The sequence below is a fragment of the Zalophus californianus genome, chromosome 10 (assembly GCF_009762305.2).
Source record: "Zalophus californianus isolate mZalCal1 chromosome 10, mZalCal1.pri.v2, whole genome shotgun sequence".
Classification (NCBI taxonomy): domain Eukaryota; kingdom Metazoa; phylum Chordata; class Mammalia; order Carnivora; family Otariidae; genus Zalophus; species Zalophus californianus.
This window is the reverse complement of record NC_045604.1, coordinates 36,191,975-36,211,516: the sequence shown is the minus strand read 5'-3', so window position 1 is coordinate 36,211,516 and position 19,542 is coordinate 36,191,975. Positions and strand designations below refer to the sequence as shown.

The following is a 19,542-nucleotide window of genomic DNA, read 5'->3' as shown; positions in this document are numbered from 1 at the left end:
CGAGAGCAGTGCGGATGAAAGAGAAGCAGCCGCCTCCCAGACCACACAGCTAATCCTCCCATAAACCTCGAGCAAATAAGGGGAGAGGAAGAACAGGCCGGCTACAGATGTGGAGTGCAGCCTCCGGGGATCCCCAAATTAAAACTCGTGCAGGGGAAGCACTTGGACCACCACCAAATGACACTAATTGGGTTATGGGACCATAATCTTGGCTCGTATGAAAAAAACCAACAAGAGTTATAGTCACAGCTGCAAGGACTGTCTTCATAAAAAGAAGGGGGAAAGTCCGCTATTTTATTACTCATAAACATGAGAAAGAAGAGGGTTCGCGGATCTCCTGCCTGCGTAGGGCAGGCAGGCTGGTTGCTTGAAGGAGAGGATAACTCTGTGCCAGGAGGAGCAGGGCTGGGGCTGGCTGGCGCGGGATGTGTGGAGCTAATGGGCTAATGGGGGTGGAGGGAGAGCACTGGGCGGGGGGGGGGGGGGGAGGTAGTGGGGGCTGTACTGAGACACCGCGGGGGAGCATGGCCTATCTGGAGGAATGTATTTCAGACAATAGGTTAGCAACCATATGCAGAAAATCATTCTGGACAGGAAAACTAAGAGATTTATTCTTTTAAGAAACACCCAGAAGCAGTTTCTCAGTTTCACTGGGGGCAGGGGGGAGTGGGGGTGATGGGGAGGCATCCTGGGAGAGGAAATAATGGGGTGACAAGTGTAGAAAATTCAGGTGAGAATCTTCTGAAAGATCCGTTTGTTGTTAGAATCACAAATGTTACGGCCAGAAGAGACAAATCTTAGATGCTGAGTCCAACCTCATCATTTGACAGATGGGATATTAAGACCCAGAGATGTTAAGGGGCTTGTCATGGTGAGACAGCTAGTGAGTGGTGGACCTAGCGGGTGGTAGGAGTGGGCAAGAAACTGTCTCCTAACTCCTACTCTAGTGCTCGAAACATTAACTTGGTAATAATTTTGTTAAGAAACAGCGGTTGTTTTAACAGAAATCAATACAATAGACTGCAGGGAAATAAAAAGTTAGAAAATTTTATTTTACTTTTTTTTAAAGATTTTATTTATTTATTTGACAGAGAGAGATAGTGAGAGCAGGAACACAAGCAGGGGGAGTGAAGAGGGAGAAGCAGGCTTCCTGGCGAGCAGGGAGCCCGATGTGGGGCTCGATCCCAGGACCCTGGGATCATGACCTGAGCCGAAGGCAGTCGCTTAACGACTGAGCCACCCAGGCGCCCCAAAAGTTAGAAAATTTTAGAATGATTGAGTTATTGTAAACTTTTTTTGATCTGTAATGAGAATGAGAGTTGGAAATCAATCAATTCTTACAGATTCCATCCCAGGGTTCTTCCTAGCATGTGTCTCTTTATTCATCCATTACAACACCCAGGAGGACTGCTGGCCCCAGGATTTCTTTACTGGTCCTTTCGGTGCAGGGACCAATACTGTTTCCAGACAGAGAGAGGCCTCCACCCCCCCTCCCTCACTGCCCTTCTACACTCAGTCATCTTGGCTAAAACCAGCTGGGTTAAGGCCGGACTGGTTGAGAATTTGAATCAATCATGTTTCCTGGTTGGTATTCTACCCCCAGGAAAATAAAAGTGTCTTCTCTAGCTGCTGAGTGTCCAAACACAGGACAAGGATCGGAGATGGCCAGCTGAGATCTTTCTGGGCAGATCGAGGTGTCCTGGCTTCCCAGTGCCTCTCTCAGCTGAAATGGTCAATATTGGTGCCACTCATGAGATCCTAGAGCCGGTTGGGGTAGGAATGGCACAACACTGCATTTTCTTTCATTATATTTAGGTGCCTGTTTCTCATTCTCAAACCATATGGTTCAGTTTGGTTCTCATTTCAGACCTACCAGTCAGCAAGCATCACTACAAGTGTACCTCACCCTATGGAAAAATATAAGCTCTTGAAAAGTTAGGAGGGATGGAAATGTCATTTGTTAAAGGGAATCTTATTTTGAAGCCATCAGTTGGTCTCTGAGTTTAAAGGCAACATAGAAAAGGATGAAATCTTGAAGTAGGAATAACCACTTCCCTAGCTGATCTGTTTTGTTTTTTTTTTTTAATTTTTTAACGATTTTATTTATTTGTTTGACAGAGAGAGATCACAAGTAGGCAGAGGGAGAAACAGGCTCCCCACTGAGCAGAGAGCTCTATCCCGGGCTCGAGGCTCCATCCCAGGACCCAGGGATCATGACCTGAGCCAAAGACAGATGCCTAAATGACTGAGTCACCCAGGAGCCCCAGCTAATCTGCCTTTTGAACTTAGATCGTATAGGTGAAAACTGTCCTAGTTATTTTATGATAGGCCATGTCCTCAAAGTTATGATTATCCAGAAAATAATTCTTTGGTTTCCATTACCAGATGTAGGAACACTAGAAATCATTAAGCTTGAACTTTGACAAATCCTAGGGATGAGTCAGAGGTTAATGGTTTTTCACCTTTTCATTTATAAGAGATACCTCTATGTTCTGAGAGATCCTATCTATGAAACCACTTATCTTTATTAAGGATAATGCCTTCATTTTCCCAGAGTTTCTTCTTGATTTGTGCTGTGTTAACCCAGAGCTGGTTCAATTCCAAGCAACAATAAAGAAATCTGCCATGGTATTAGCCTATGCAACTGTTTTCAGGAAATTTTATAATTTCTAGTAAACCTTTTTTTTAAGATTTTATTTATTTATTTGAGAGAGAGAATGAGAGCGAGAGAGAGCACATGAGTGGGGGTGTTAGAGGAAGAAGCAGACTCCCTGCTGAGCAGGGAGCCTGATGCGGGACTTGATCCCGGGACTCCAGGATCATGACCTGAGCCAAAGGCCAACCTGAGCCTAACCAACTGAGCCACCCAGGCGCCCTCTAGTAAACCTTTTGAAATGTTAAAAATATCTCAAGAACACCAATGACTATTTTCATGGCTGTCTGAGGGTCCTAAATCCCCAGGTTTGACATCATCTCCGTATTTGTTTCAAGCTTCTTGTACAGAGCCCAAAAGGCTGAACGCTTTCCACAAAAAGGAGAATCTGGTACCGTCAAGGTCCCACCCTCAGGGCATCCAGGGACATTAGTGGAGATGTTATGGAGGTTCACTCTAACTGCATACCCATCATGTGCATCCAGGCAAGGGCCAGTCACTCCCTGATATTAAAGTCTTTAATCCTGGCAACCTTGCCAGGTGCATACATTATGCCACCCATTTTACAGACAAGGAAATCAAGGCACCAGGAAGTCAAGGGGCTGCGGGCCAAGGTCAAGACTGCACAGCTACAGTGGCAGAGCTGGGATTTGCATGTAGGCAGTGATTCCAAATCCTACTCTTAACCTTCTGCCATATTCCAGTCTCACAAGAAACCTACGGCTGCTATGCAGTGGAACTGAACAGGAGACAGGTACCTTGGGCTAATAACTATACCCTAGTCACAAAGATCGTTTGGTGGATTAATTGAAAAGCACAGCGTCTAAGGGCTTGGAAAACAATGAGAAACACTCCCAGCTCCCCGAAAGGGTAGACAAACCATTTCTCTCTTCTTGCAAAAACATAAAGGAAATCCATTAGTCCCTGAAATGGTTTTCCTGTCTTCCTAAAGAAGTTGGCCAAAAAAAGAGTCTTCTTTCCTTTTTCATCTTTAGACTTTTCCCTAAAGAAAGTGAGTTCACTCTGCGATGCATGCGGGGCACTATCTCAGACTTCCTTTTTTTTCTCTACTCTGTCAGAGAGCAACTCCCAATCCTTTGCTGAAATCCCATGCCTGATAGCCTGTCATTCTCCATCTTTTCCCTCTCATGCACACAGGTGTTTTGTGAGTTTTGGGGAAACTGTAGATGCCTGAGTGCTGGGCCAGGTGCACTGAGAAAGCTCTGCTTCTTGATTGCCAGGATACAGAGTTATGTCACAACTGACAGTAGCTCATTGCACTCGCCTCAGAAAACAACCGCAGTAGGAGTACTCAGGCTAGTATCAGCGGGGGCAAGGAGCATCACATGCCTGATGCTTGGACCCAGCTGCTACCATGGAATGACCTGGATGAGGGCAATGCCTGTTAAAAGCCAAGCCAGTCTGGGCAGCACAGGCCTTAGGGCAGATTGGGTCTCTCCCAAATTTCTCTATTTGTCCATTGTCTTGGGATCTTGACAGGAAGCAAGAATACAACTTACGTCCCTGCAAGTTTTCTGTGTGTGTTCTATCCCCAAGATATGGCATTTTATAAGATTTTATAATTTTAAATCAAGGGAACGGTTATAAAAATGGGGTTGAAAAAAACGTGGGTACTTTCATAAGCAATGACTAATTCATCTCCATACGTTCTATCAGTTTCACTGCGGTCAAAAGCAGGTGTTTCCAGGCTATGAATAAGTAGTTTGCATTTTCAAAATTAACAAATTGGACCAACACCAAGGAAAAAAACAACAACCATAGACAGCCCACCAAAGAATTGTTTACAAAAGAAGATGAAGCTCATAGCAATGGTTTGCAAACACCACCAGACGAGCTTGTGTAAATGCCCTTCATGTAGTCATGGTTCTTCAGCTTGTCACAGATACTAAAGAGAAACGCAGAAACAGGAAATTACAGACTATTTTAAACAGCATGTTTTATTAAACTCACTTGCTGATGCACTTTATGGCAGGATGCGAGATTCAAGTGTTCATAACTTACATCTTTTCAAGTGCTTTTCCTAAGTGAATTCTCCCAGTTGAAATACGGCAAGTACACAGGGCTGGAAACAATCTCTAAAGTAGTAACTGTTTCACCCTTGGTCATGTAGCTCTCACATCCAGTGGAGTAGTGTTAGCCATGTGCAGATAATCTACCTCGCTTGCACACTGCAACTGTAGGGAAGCCATGGAGGCCTTGAGTGGTAACTTAAAAGATCCTAAATGCATTTTACATTAAATCACAATCAAAACACAGTGATCTTAAAATGAATTACTAGAAACCGCACGTTGTCTCACATCACTGAAATACTGATGCCATTCCTCTCTCCATGGACGGTTCTGTATTTCGTTTAAACCATCATTGGAAAAAAAAAAAAAATCAGTGGGGAGGGCCTGCTGCATCATCTTTCTTGAAATGGCCTAGCAGAACTGGCAGGGATTAACAACTACGAATGAAATGGCTTCACATTTAAGGGGCTGTCATAAAAATGGATTTGAACAACTAATTATTCTCAAAAACATTTTCTGCTCACAACTTGTTTGAGGAATATAAAAGCCTAGCTGCACTGCATGGGAATCCCTATATCCTTGTTTATTGTGAAGTTGACATCTCTTTAACGCCCATGTCTGCTGCAAGTTGTTCTCAGCTCTTCTCTAGATACACCGAAAGGAAGTCATTAAGTGGAGCTGTATAATACAAGTTCATGATCGGAGGGGTGGGTAACCCTGCTTTGATGGCGTTAACTATGATCTCTGAAAATAAAGGTTCATTCACTTGCTTCTGCCCTTATTAAACAGAATGTTCTGAATCTCTATCGTCTTAGAAGATCATGCCAAAGATGCTTTAACCTAGTGACTGGTCATCAGATAGTCACTTCCATCAGTTTTGAGTTCTTCTACCTTCCACCCAAGTCCTGGCTGCTGTAACCCTGTCCTTGGGGCCCCTTCAAGGTGAAGGACAGAATAATAGGATTTTAAGAGTTGGAAGCCTATGACGATGGTATCTGTGCTTTTTTAAAGTGCCTCTGCCAAACAATCTTCTACAATCACCACTTTCAGAGAGGAAGGGCCAGAGGCAAAGGTTAATGATTTGGTTAACGAGGTGCACCTAGACGCCTCCGAGTAGCAATTAAAGGCATTCTTGGGGGAGCTGGGCCATTTTCTTAAATGAAGATTTCCCCTCATTTAACTTTTAAAAGTCTGGAATCTGCCCTATCAGGTTCTCCTTAAAGCAAAGCACAGCAATGAGAAAAGGCCCTACTTGGGAGTGTGGGGTGGAGTGTCTTGGCTTTACCAGTCTCTGAGACAGAACTATAGAACCCAGCTAGTGGATTGTTATCTGTGCCTTGGCCACCTGGAAAAATCAAACTGAGTATCTTCTGAATAGAAATGGTGATACAGGCTCCTAGGGAGCCCTAATGCTCATACCAACAAAAGGAACATTCTTATTTGGATGGGTGTTTAGGGGTTTTTCAGGGAAGGGGGGGCATGACTTTTGGTATGCTTAGAAATGTCTTAGAGACAAAAACTTGATGACTAAAACTAACAAATTTTAATGTTGCTGAATTCAAAGGCCTCTAATCGTCCAGCAGAGAAGCTCCAGTGGGTTCTGTTGAGCAGATGCCTGAGCCTGCAGCTCAGGTGAGTGCTATGGAAAATCACCAACTCTGTCATTTGACAGCTTTGGCCATCAAGAGGAACATTGTCTGATAATGCTGGGGGCTTCTAAAAAGCAAAAGGATGCCACTTCTTTCATATTTAAATCTCTAGGATGTATTACATTCATAATAAGGATGTTACATTTGACAATTATGCTTCCAACTAGCTTTCTCCCTTTATCAAATAAAATATTAGCCTCTAAGAATAACCTTAATACAGAGTTGTATGGAATACCACCAGCAATAATCTACAGCTATTTTGACTGCTGACATATGGGTCATCTTTTTGACAATTTGACATTTCATAAGGCAATCAGCAGGATTCATTCGGTATTTATGGTATACTATTTTCTTGTCAGAAACTTTGCAAAAATAAAAATCTTTAGATTCTTTAAGATAAAACCTTCTTGATAACCAACCACATCACTTATTAACATTGGCTTCTTAGTCCACAGAAATCTAAATTCACAAACTAGGACTCTTCTAAAACACCGGTCAGGATGACCTCTTAAAGTAGTCTTTCATTTTGAAAACTCCAGTGTGGCCACTACCCACTAAGACATTTTGAGTTTTTTTAAAGGAGAAACAGCAACAGAAAAGAGAAACATTGCCGATGATCATTAAAATAAGAAAATCTGAATGAATTTTGATCATTTTAATAAATATATATCAAGAAAACCTCACTTTATTACAACACATTCATATACAAGCATCTATCACCTAAGTTTTCAACATCAAATGTTTATCAAATATTGAAAATAAAGGACAAAACATTACTAGACTATTTAGCCATAACACAAGAACATGTTTTAAAAATTGGTCCTTGTGGACATTGTCCAAATGATGATCCTACTCATACACTGTATGAATGAGACCTATATTTAATATTAATAGCAATAATAAAAAAGCTTTATCTTGGAGAAACTGGGAGGACTTACTTCCTCCGTTTGGCATTTGGTTCCTGTGAAGTATTGTTTAAGGAGGCCCAAGTTCAATTAGCAACCTTGGAAACTGGAATACAGTTTAGCAGGAGGAGTTGGCTGGAATAGGACGATGGACGGTCAGAGGGGCACTCTGAACACTCTTGCAAATGTACAAATTAAAGAAATCATCGAGAAAACTGTTGACCAAATACATGGTAGCTATTGCCAACTGGGTCCCACTTCTCCAAAATAACTTTCCAAAAACTAAAGTCTTTACATTCTTTAAGATAAAACCTTATTGATCACCACATCATTTATTAACATTGTGCTTCTTAATCAACAGCAAAAGTCATATATAAAAAACCACATGCTTTTATAATCTAAACGAGTGAAATGATGCAAAACAGATTAAAGTATAATGCATGCCACTGGTTCATGAACTTCATTGGACAAGAAAACAAAACAAAACAACCCAAAACCCAAAAAACCCAAACCCCAGCAACAGACCCGTTGCCATAGAAAAGCTCAAGCAGCTTAGTGCTGGTTTCTAACAGCTCCATTGTTTCCCCCATCCCTTTCTAAAAATGCCAAATCCAAAAGCAATTGGGCATCAAAAACAAAGGAAGAATAGAGATGTTGAATCAAAAGTTGAACACAATAGTTTCGAAGTTAACAGTTTCCAAACAATATTGATCCACCCTGTGTATTTTTTTTTCCTGTTTGTTAAATCCCTGCTGTAACTGATTTATCCTTAATTTTCACATTGGCAAAAATTAAGATAAAGTAAGGCACCAAAAATCGCCCTGTATAACACCTAACTGCCTAATCACGCATCGCAGGCAAGCCAGGAACTTGCAGGGATTACCCTTCTACACATACTGTTGATTGCCGCACCGAGACAGGTGTTTCATTATGTTACGTCCCATTTTCATCTGTCATGCAAGACTGTTAAAGACAAGTCCTTAACGGCACGGTGAAGCCACTTCATCTAGCTCCCTGTCTTCAGTCTTTTATTCAGAAAAAAATACTGTATCATATAGAAGAAGCAGACATCCTTTGCTGGTTATGTTCGTTTGCTGACCAAATAACTACCTAATTAAATTGGCAAACACGTTGCCGTTTCTTAGCTAGTGACAGGCTCCTTGGGGGCGCTGGAAAGATCACAAGGGCACATTGTCCCCCAGTCTAATCTACTGACCTTTTCTGTGAGAAAACTAAGGTATACTTTGAAGCATTTAAGTCAACTGTTTTCTCGGTAACATCACCACATTTCTAAGTAGCTTGCTGAGGCCTACTATACAGATGTTTTATGCAATCTGCTCTCCAGGCATTAAAACGACACGGCGTGTTCATGGCATAATTTCATCAGTTGTACAAAACTATAAAATCCATTCAAAATAAAATTTATGAGAGCTAATTGATCATGCTGTGCATGCTTCAGAGGCTCGATGAAGAGATGGTTCATAGTTTACTCCCTTTGCCACAGCACGCTTTGTTACTTGGTGAAGGCTCCTTTTTCCTTAGGGACTTTTTCCAAGACTCACTCACATTGCTTTTGTCATTATATCCAGTCTCAAAATAATCATAAAATTGGCCTTTGCCCTCAAAAGCAAGGTCATTTCCCACAGGTTCATGGCTTAGGGGGCCACCATCCCTGTTGGTGTCATTATTTGCCTTCTCATCACTTAATGTGGCCTTTTCCTGAACACCTAGTGCCCTGACATGTGTGACAAAGATTTCACTGGCGGGTCCCTGGCCATCACCCTTGTAAACAGGTGCACTGCCTACATCGAAATCCGCCTGGTGGGAACAGCTCGGTAAAGGCAGAGGGGGAGAGGGAGAGGAAGCTGAGGGGGAGGGGGGGACAGTGCTGGAGGCACTTCCGACACTGGCATGGACAGAAACGGGCAGATTTAGGTAGTGACCACCACATTCTTGGTAAAAGCAGCAGGCATGAAACTTTTCACACTCCTCTTTGGCCATCCGCGGTCGCTTCCGATAAGGACAGTCTTGAGCCATAAACCACTCTTGGGCAGAGGTGCCACTGAAAGAGCAGGCAGGAAAGCACCAGTTATTCTGCATGATAATCTCGCCGTGGATCCGTTTCATCAAGTTGTTGATAAGGACAGATCTTCGGAGGTACACTTCAGGATCATCGATAAACTTTAACTTTTCTAATGACATATACAAGATGTGGGCCCGTTCCTCAAAAATCGAGATGGTCTAAAAGTCAAAAAAGGAAGAGAAAACTTAGAGGACATGGGTGGTGTAAACATGCCATTCCCAGTATATTGCTTTCGGGGCAGTCTCTGGATCTGGGCCTGCTGGGGTCCTGTTTCTCCCAGGTTCATTTAGGGATGCTGGCCCCCATGTTGCTCACATCCTCCCCCCGACCTTCCTGCCTCGACGGTGTGGTCAAGCACCTGGGAATCCCATCCCAGTGCAGACCTCAGCAGGGACAGGTCAGGTTGTTTGCGATTTCAATGGCCCAGTGAGGGAGATGCCGAAACACACAACACTCATCTACCCTGCTAGAAGTCAGGGGAGCAGCTTCTCCGGAGGGCAGAGAGGTAGTAACAAGGGGCACAAGGAGGGTTTCTCAGTGGCTGTTTATGTTGTTTCTCGATCTGGATGCCAGTTACATGGATATGTTCACTCTGTGAAATCCATCAAGCTGTACTCTTAGGATACTTGGGCTTTTATGTGTCCGTATACAAGCGCATGCACGCACACACACAGACACACACACACTCATGTATTATACGCCAGTAAGTGTCCTTTGAAAGATGTCAAAATGCAGGTCATAATAAGTCTACTTCAAACCCTGGCCAGGAGCATGACAGCTATGTTCAGTACTGTCCCTCTGGCTTTCACACTTGCAATTATCCTTACTTGATTGAGGGACAACAATAATTGAGGCTCAGCCCCCGACAGGATCAGTCCGTGGAAGGGCCAAACAGGCCTCCTTCTGGGGCCAGGCAGGAGGAGAGATGCAGGGAAGAAATAAGAAGACTCACTTCTGAGCAGTGTGATACTATCACTGGGTGATGACTGGTACAAATCCAGTAGCCACTGGGAACCAGCTACAATCATAACACAGAAATGAAAGAGGAAATAAACTGCTGTGTCCTGGCGACCAGCTTTTCCAGGTCTTTAAAAAAAAAAAAAAAGCCACCTGGTAGCATGACCTGAGGAACTGCAAACGAAGCCAGCCCAGGTTAACCAAAGGCAGGAACCATACGTTCAGAGAAAAGCCCAGCACCTGCCAACGCTTGCCGATGTCTTTATGAGCAAGGTCAAGGCAACACCTGGAGGACAAGCATGTACCGGGTGGTGAGGAGAGAGGGTAAAAGGAGACACAGAGGAAGATGAATTGAAAAACTAAAAATCCTCTCCGCATCTCAGACAACTATGGTCTGGGTTATACCCTCCTTGATTAAATCTGTAGATATAGTTTTTAAAGGAAGAGAACCATAAGGAAAAATAAGTGGTATTTGAAAAGCTTAGGTGGCCAGTTTCTTATTTCTAGGCACTTCCTGGATCCCAGTATTTTCTTCTTAGGCATGCAAAAGAGTTAGCTGTGGCCTTTTCTAGGGAATGAATTATAACAAACAAAACCTATGTAATGAGTGTGCAATGAAGTGCGTGTTTCTACTTGCACGCACACATTCAAGGGATAGTGAGTCCACCTCTAAGAGGTCAAGAGAAGCCCTGGGGAGCTGCTCCCAGGTGGGCACACACAGAAGGGGCTTTGGCCATGGGACCTAGAGTGTGGGAGGGAAGGGAGATGTCAGGAGAGAGCAGTGCGTTTCTGCACACACGTGAAAACATGGACTGCTCACAACCACTAACGCAACTTGGGAACAGTCAAGGCATTTGTAAAAAAGATGTTCCTTGGATTATATAATTTTGCTATTTCTGGGTAGAGGAGCTCCTGCTGGCTCTTTCTTCGACTACTTGTGAAAATAGCAGAGGACCCAAAAAAGTGACAACGATTAATATGGCTCTGCTGAGAAGTGGCTCCTTTTCATTGCTTGGGTGGAACAATTTAATTTCTGGAAATGGATCAAGCAACTGTTACTAAGTATCTTAAACTCTTAATAAGAATAATGACTATTAAAAAACATACTTTATGGCTACAGCTGCTGAGTGGTGGGTGAAACTCCTCTTCTTCCACGTACTTCCTCTTAAAGTATGTGATCTTGGATGTTGTTACAGGATTTGAAATTCCCCTGTAATGTGATCCTGTGGTAATAAATCAGACATGACAAATGACATGCGGTTTGCCAGAGGTTCTCCAAACAAAATACTTTCCTTTAATTTCCTTATAGAAGATAACTTGGCTACATATTTGTCTGTACATGTGGTGATTAAAAATAAACATTTGTCTTAATATTTGCTATCATACAGAATTCTGTGACCCAAGCTAGGTAAGGATTTCTAGGTAATCATAAAGGAAAATGACCTACGTCAGCATTTACAAAATACTCAGCATCTTAAATTCTATGTACAAACAGCAAAATTCATAAAGGGGAGGATAGTATTTACTCAAATTGTTTAATTAACTCCATGATAATAGGACAGCACTGTGCAAATGTGTACATCTTTAACCATAAGCATGAATAACCAAATAACTTTAAAATGTTATTGGCTGTAGATAAGGAAGCAAATGACTATCTGCACATTGGAGTTATAATATTCCTTCTTTCAAAATATGAAAATTCAAAAAAAATTTCAACTTAAAATTAAAATTTGGGCTAACCAAAGTCTTTTTTTCCCTCTCAAAAATGTAACACGTCAACCATGAATCAAAGTAGGGTCCAATTTTGAAAGAACAGAACTTTTTTTTTTTTAAAGATTTTATTTATTTATTTGAGAGAGAGAATGAGATAGAGAGAGCATGAGAGGGGGGAGGGTCAGAGGGAGACGCAGACTCCCCTCTGAGCAGGGAGCCCGATGCGGGACTCGATCCCAGGACTCCAGGATCATGACCTGAGCCAAAGGCAGTTGCTTAACCAGCTGAGCCACCCCAGGTGCCCCGAAAGAACAGAGCTTTTAATCCCAAATGAACTTCAGGGAGTACTTAGTTTACAGTTTAGGTTTTTGTTTTTTTTTTAAATTAGTACCACAGAAAAATCCAAGGAATTTACCTTAGAATATAAGAATAAAAAATCAGGAAGAACATACTTCTGTATTTAAAAAGTTCTCCCCCTGAATACGAAAGCTAATTGTGTGCTTAATAAAAAGAGGAGACACATAGCTGCTGGCCCAAAGTGCAGATTCCTTTATGTCTCAGGGGATAAAGATTTCATTGTCAAAAACTCACCAGGGCCCGTGTAGCTCTGAGAGAACTGTGCAGTTCCATAGGGTGGAAAACCAAAACCCAAACTCAGGGTTTCAAAATCTGGTTTGGTTCTTTTAAAAATATAGGGGGCACAACTTACACATGAAGTAGCAGCACGTGTAGACTCAGGTTTGAATGCAATTTAAGTATCACCTCTGATCCTCTCCCTGGAGCCCTGGGCTCACTTAGGAGAGGGGCACAGACAGCCTGGGAAGTCCCTGGAACAGCTCTCAGCTCAGAGGGGTGCCCCAGACACCACCGCCACCCACGAGTCTGGCTGCAGAGGGCAGCGGGGGAAGGTCAAGGGTAGTACCTGCCAGTGGGGGACCGGCTCCCCGGTCTCCCTGCAGAGGGGCCTGTGCTGGCCCAGGGGGGCTCGGACCTCCGTAGCTGTCAGCCTCCCATAGTGTCTGGTACCCAGCAATTTCAGCAGCTCCTTCCGAGACAATGGGCTCGCAGAATCTATTCATGGACAGAACCAGAGTCATCTCTGACAGCCTCAGATCTAAAAAAAAAAGAAAGAAAGAAAAAAGAAAAGAAAGAAAGAAAACAGCCCTAATCAAGAGTAAGCCAGGGGATGGCCTTGGCATTTTCATTCCTTTGCTTTCGGAAACTTTTACTTCTTGGTCCTCCCCTTCACCCTGAAACATTTTATTATTTTTTCAAAGAAAACCTCAGCAAACTCTCTTGCTGCTATTAGCTCAGCCTCTGTGTTCAGCAATCTGCATTTCATGGGCGGATCTTTAAAATCCCATTTCTTATTGTTCTCAGATTCCCCTCAGCCCTCTTTGAGAAAGCTGCCTTGCCTCCTAAACACATTTTCCCCCTGACCTTCCCGCAGAAAATGGACCGCTAAGAGGCAAGTCCAAAACCCTTGCGCTTCCTTTCTATTAATAAGGCAAAAATCCATTTTCTAGTCAATCCCCCCGAGAGTCTCCTCCGCTAATCAATCGAAAGGAAAAGGTGGGGAAGCCAAAATCTCCCCGTAATCCCTACTGATGCTCTCCGGTGGGTTCGGGCTGGGCAGCTGCCCCCTCCTTCTCTCCTTTCCTCAGGGCCAGTTCCTCTACAACATTCTGGGGCTCCCTCCACTTTCTTCTCCCAAAACGAAGCAGACAGAGACACACTTGGTAGTTGTTTCCACCAGCCCTGATCGGCCTGAACTGGATCTGCCTCCAGTCAAAACACTGTAAGATGAAGACAGAAAATTGGCTCCGGTTTCAAGCCGGGAGTTGCAGCCCCACAGGAGCCAAGCACAACATCAACGGAGCAGGCAGAATATTAAACAGGAGCCAGGGCTTCAGGGCCAGAGGCAGCCGACAACTCTTTCCTCGGCAAGGCCCAGACACAAGGCAGGAACTTTCCAAGAGGCACCACACTGCGGCCCTCCTCTTCAGCCCCCACCTCTGCCTGGGGCCTGCAGGGAGACTGGGAGCCTCTCCGCTCTGTGATGCCCGCTGGGCTCCTCATGGCTCACGTGGTGTGGGCCATCTCCCCCCCAACCCCTCAACCCCCCCCCCCCCCCCCCCCCCCGCCGCCCTGGGCTCAGGGGCTTCACTTGGTCCCAACTAAGGCTCAAGGCAGGGTCAAGGGTGAGTTCAAGTAGGAAGAGAATTTTGATACTCGGGCAAAAAGACCAATGGGCCAGAGATCAGTGGTGATAGCGCAGAAGCTCTGGCGCCTTATTAATGGCCAATTCCTTTTACAAGACCCGAACCTCCACTACCTCACTTTGCCATTTCAAGAACTGTCACAAAGAGTGATGTCAGGCCTGCTTTCTGAAGATTGATTGTCTTTCAAATATACTCTAAGGGTCTAGTTCATGCTTTCTTCTCCAAATTACACAGCTCCTAAGGTTTTGGGGAAAGGGCGAATTCACCGCTGTCCAGCGGGAGAGTGTAATTACCTAGGTGTTCTAACAAGGGTCCACTTCCAGGTACAAGAAGGAAAACCACCAGGGGAAGGGGAGATAGCTTCACTGAAGTGATGAAGTCCTTATGGCTAACAGAGCAGCTCTTCCAGGAATGACTCCATCCTTTACCCAGGCTTCTCCTTGAGATCCTAAATCCTGTCCCAACCTCACTGAAGGATGAACAGGGGAAGTGTCCGTGTCAGTGGCCAGCATGAGGACCCAGCTGATCTGGGCTGCTAAACCACCTACCCCTTTTCTTTTTAAAATGCCCTCCAAAGAGGCAGCAGCCGAAGACTTATTGCAAGTAAAACCTTATTACAAAAAAAGAGAAAAAAAAAAAAGAGCGGTTCGATTATTCTCTAAAAGCAAACGGTGGGACATGCCATTTATTTTGCTCTTGACTCATCAAAAAATTTACACTACACTGATTTGATAAACTAAGCTATTCTATCACCCCTCACTCCGCATCCAAACAAGATATCAAGCCTCATGATAATTTATTCTCTGGGAGACTCTCATAAATGGTCTAATTTCTTACCTATTATAAAAGACAGTCGTATCAGCGAGTGCTATTGCCAGGAGCACATGAATTATAGCTTTCTCTGAGTAGCCCTCTCTCACTAACTCCAACAGTATTTTCCAGCCTGAAATTCACACTCACTTTTGTGTGGGATTCTGGGAATAAGACTCAAGCTTTTTGTCTATGTTGAACTTTTATGACATAAAACCAGAGGAGGTTGACAAATTCACGCCCCTTAAGAAAGTGAAGCATTTGTAGGCCCCCTAGAAGCAATTACCTTTGTTTAATAGGACATTATATTGGCCTGTGCTATTTTATGTTCCTAAGAGTTTTGTTTCCATTTTAATGACTTACTGTTGTAGCTGTTTTGGTTGTTAAGGATTTCAGTGTTTCTATTTGTTAGTATTGATCCCAGCATATGAAATCCTATCAGGATGCATCTGAACTTGAAACACAGCATAGTCCTTTTACCTTGGCTCTTTCTTTCCATTATGACATCTGATTTCTCTAAGGTTTTCTTTTTTGAACTGGAAACTTTTACACACAAAATCCTAAGCCGGAGAAGCTCAGTGCCACAAATGATATTTCTAAGTCTGAATAAAATATGAATGACCGAATTATTTGGGAGCAAGGAGATTTTGCAGTTGAGTCTTCCTAGTCTATTTAGAATTTATGCCGGGATGTTAACAAATTAAGAAGGCAAGTTCCACATGCATGAAGCATCGGGAGTGTGTGGTGCTAGGCACCAATGTTTCACATGACTCTTTATTTGTATTACATGTGCAGATCCAAACTGTCATTATTCTCCGTATGATGAGATTTACATTATAATTCTACTACCGAGTTCAGAAGTTTAAATCCACAAATTCATGTGCTGTTAATATTAGATATAACCATGAAAATGTACAATTATGGTAAAATTGTACCATAACAGAAGGCTGTTAAAGTGTGTTTCGTCTATACATGGGTTTAAAAAGTAAAAAATAAGAAGGTCATAACCTCTTATCTCCAGGCCCCTGTATGTCTGTTCTGTCACCCAACTGGATGTAGTGGCATGACACCTCAAGCATTCCCAGAAAGCTGAGGGCTAAAATGTCATGCTTTTCCAGCAAATGTTCATCGTAAAGTCAGCAGGCAGTTGCTCTACAATTTGGTTTTTCCAGATGGGTTAGGCTTGTTCTTTCCTGAGAGCCATTCTAATGCTAATAGGAGTGGCTGGCCCACAGAACAGGCTAGCTAGATTCAGTAGCCCCTTGAATCTAACAGGGGCTCCAGGTCATTCTTCATTTTTTGCCCAGCCCTCCCCCCATCTCTCATTGGAAATTAAAGAACATTAAGAGCATTCTAGCAGTTAGAGATCGGATTCTCACACTGAAACGCCGAGAAGTAAAGGGCCGATATTGTCAAGGCACCTTTGGGGCTGCCCAGGTGGAATCAAGCCCCTGACCTCGACGTTGTGCTTAGCAAGATCCCAACAGCTCGTCCAGCTGCTGCTGTTGGTGGTGGTGGTGATGATGGAAGGGGCTGAATGGGTGGAAGAAAATCCTTCGACCCTTCTAAATAGATGTCGCTTTTCTGCCAGTCCCGGCAGTACACCTGTCTACCCTGGGAAGTGCATTTCTCAGCTGTAGCTTCGAGAGGCCAGGAGCTTTAGGTCAGGTCCTGGGGCTAGGAACGCGGGTGCTGGGCCTGAAGGAGAAGATGGGGTGTCCAGGTGTCCGAGCCCTGGCGCCAGGTCTCCCCATCCCAGGCCCAAGACTGGGGTGGTGAGGTTTGGAGAACCGACCCCCTGCAGGCACCGCGTCCGGGCTCCCGCATAGACACACCCCCAGGGGTCGGTGCCGCGGCCCCGGAGCCCCTTCCCGGGTAGCTAGCCGAGCCCTGCCGGCCGCAGGAGAAAGTAAACAACACCCCAAGTGTCTGGGAACAAAGGCAAGTTGTCTTTCCACGGTGCCGGAGCCGTGCGCCTCTCCTGAAGAATAAGAGCTATTATTACTCTTTCTTTCTTTTCTTCTTCTTCTTCTTTTTTTTTTTTTTTAAACAAGTTTCCTTCTAAGGGAAATAAACACCAAAGGTAGGATTCCAAGGAAATGACTCACGGCGGCTGGCAGGGCTCTGGCGAGGCTGGCCCGGGCCCCGCGCTCCAGCCCGCAGCAGATGCCTGCCCGGCCCTCCCTCCCTCGCCGGCCAAGCCCACTCGGAGCCCGCGGCTGTGGGAGCGCCCTGCGCGGCCGCGGGACCCGGGCGGCGAGGGACAGCGCCCGCACGGTCCGCGCCTCCTTGGGCCCGGGGGCCGCCTGCCCCCCGCCCCCCTCCCGCCTCCGCGGCCCCAGCCGGGCACTCGGGAAAGTTGCTAGGGCCCAGCAGGCGGGAGGGGAAGAAGGGAGGAGAGAGGCGGAGGCGTGGACCAGGCGGGCAGCAGCCGAGCCCGCCGGGGAGGTGAGCTGAGGACAGAGGAGCCGCCGCCGCCCGCAGCGCGCCTCGGCTGCCGGGGAGGAGAGTGCGGGGGCGGAGGTGGCGGAGGACAGAAGGTGTCAGCTCCTGCAGCTATTCCTTTTTCTCGCAGACGCGCGCTCCTGACATCCACAATCCCTCCCTCTCCACCTGCCCAGCGCCGCGGCGACCAGACCCCGGGGGCATCCCTCCTACTGACCCCCCGCCCCCTAGGGGAAGGGAGGGAGCGACCGCCGAGGACCTTGGGGGGGGCTCACCCGGGCTGCCATCCCCACCCGCCCCCGGAGTCGGCTCGGTGCGCGCAGGCGGCAGCGATTCCCGCCCCGGTAAAGGCCCCGCGGCGCACGCCAGCCCCGGGAAAAGCCCGCGCCGCCCCGGCGGTTGTCCTGGCTCCCGCGCCGCCCGGGTCCCGCGCCGGCCGGTGCGCGTCCACTCGGCAGCCGTGGCGCGGGGAAGGCGCGCGGGAGGCCGCGGGGGTGCCCGTGGGCGCGCGCAAACGCCCTCGGGGACCGGCCCTCGCGCTCCACCCGCCCTGGCCTCGCCGCCCGCGCCCGGCCCAGCTCTTACCGCGGGGTCAGCCGGGAGGCGGCGGCCGGAGCGCTCGCGCTGCCGCTGGTCCGCTCTGGGCTCGGCGCCAGCCCGGCCGCCGGTGCACAGTGGCGCGGGGCCCGGCCCGGCGGCCCAGTCGGCGGTGGACGCTGGTGCGCGGCGGGCGAGGGTCCCGCAGGTCCCGCCGCCGCGACTGGGGCGCCGCGCCGCCGTCGCTGCAGACGGTTATGGTAATGAGCGGCTCTGTCTAGCGAGGAGCGTGTGAAACCCGTCAATCCTGTTTGCCATTTCCCCGTGGATTTCCGAGGAGAGGTTCTGCAGGATGCCCCCAGGGTGAGAGAGGGAACATGACAAGCGCGCCCGCTCTCCCGCCCTCCCTCTGCTCCCGCCGCCGCCGCCGCCGCTCCTCAGGCAGCACACGGGGCGCCTTCCCCTCACCCCCACCCCAGCCCGCCCCCTGCCTCCTTCCCTCCTTCCCGCCCTCCCTCCTCCCTCTCCTCCCCTCTCTCCCCTCCCCTCCCCTCCCGGTGCCCGGGGACACGCGGGCCCAGCTCCAGCCCGCAGCCCAGACCCCACGCGCTCCCCGGCTCCCGCCCTAGCCCTAGGGGCTCGGCTCCAGCCGGATAACGTATTCACTCTGCAACCTTCTGAGATGTCTTTTTTTTTTTTATTTGGTTTAGTTCTGTTGTTGTTGTTGTATGTGCGTGTGATTAAAAAAAAAAAAAAATCTGTGCCTTTCCCACCCTTTGCAAAAGACTTTCTTCTCCTTTGCCACAGCAAACGGAGATGAGAAACAGATGTCTTTGCAGGACCAAGCAGTTATTCTCCCCTCGCCGCCCGCCCCCGCCCGTTCCCCTCCGGAGCTGCATATGTAGAAAAAAGCAACACTGGTCCTACTGCAACTTGAATTGGCGACTCTTTCTGGGTGGGGAGCCTCCAGGGAAAACCTCCAGGAAATAAAAAAGTAATAAAGGAGGTTGTCCTTGGTCAAGGGAATGTAATTTAAGCCCCGGGATCACATTATTTTGCAAATAGTAATTTTCCCCTATATTAGGCTCAATTGGAGTTTGTTTTTTGAAACATTAATTCATAACTTCTGTCTAGGGACTCCTCCATAGTTGAGATGGGTCATTTCAGGTGTAATGAACACAGAGGCTTGGAAGGCATAGACCTAATAAAATCGGGGGGGGTGGGGGGAAGGCACCTGCACAAAAGTGTTACAAAGACTATAATGTTTGTTTACTGATACTATGCCAGATGTGCTAAATATAACACTTCTTTAAAACAGTGATCCTCCGACTGTGAAAAACCAAACCTCTTGCTGCCTGGCTCCCTAGGAATCAAGGAGAGGCACAGACTGAAAATCAGGGAGGAAAGGAATAAGATCAAGGATGAGGATTAGCATCTGCAAATTGAACTCTATCTAATTTGCATGTTTATTTCTTAGAATTGTAATTAAATTTGTGTAATAAATGTTTTCCATTTCATTTGTACACTTAAAATTTGGG

General features: G+C 46.3%; 1 protein-coding gene across 5 annotated transcripts; it reads right to left on the bottom strand.

Moving 5' to 3' along the window:
- Positions 1-6,982: 6,982 nt before the first annotated feature.
- SERTAD4 (SERTA domain containing 4) lies at positions 6,983-18,415 on the bottom strand. Of its 5 annotated transcripts, XM_027609728.2 has the most exons (6): positions 16,444-16,533; positions 14,506-14,681; positions 13,596-13,786; positions 12,913-13,104; positions 11,385-11,500; positions 6,983-9,478 (listed from the first exon to the last, which is right to left on the bottom strand). In XM_027609728.2, exons 4-6 carry the CDS (start codon positions 13,085-13,087, stop codon positions 8,717-8,719), a joined length of 1,053 nt encoding a protein of 350 aa, XP_027465529.2. In that variant the 5' UTR covers positions 13,088-13,104; positions 13,596-13,786; positions 14,506-14,681; positions 16,444-16,533; the 3' UTR covers positions 6,983-8,716. The 5 variants fall into 5 exon arrangements, with proteins under 5 accessions (XP_027465529.2, XP_035577869.1, XP_027465531.2 ...); XM_035721976.1 differs by lacking the exon at positions 16,444-16,533 and having other exon boundaries at positions 14,506-14,949; XM_027609730.2 differs by lacking the exons at positions 13,596-13,786; positions 14,506-14,681; positions 16,444-16,533 and adding an exon at positions 18,053-18,415.
- Positions 18,416-19,542: the final 1,127 nt, after the last annotated feature.

Bases quoted from the DNA above. Each gene is read 5' to 3' on its own strand.
- SERTAD4 (XM_035721975.1), bottom strand. From the start codon at position 13,249: ATGTTTCAGGGTGAAGGGGAGGACCAAGAAGTAAAAGTTTCCGAAAGC. The intron at 11,501-12,912 runs GTACTACCCTTG...TTATTACCACAG, and splicing joins AGCCGGTCCCCCACTGGCAG to GATCACATTACAGGGGAATT. The intron at 9,479-11,384 runs GTATGTTTTTTA...TTTGACTTTTAG, and splicing joins TCAGCAGCTGTAGCCATAAA to ACCATCTCGATTTTTGAGGA.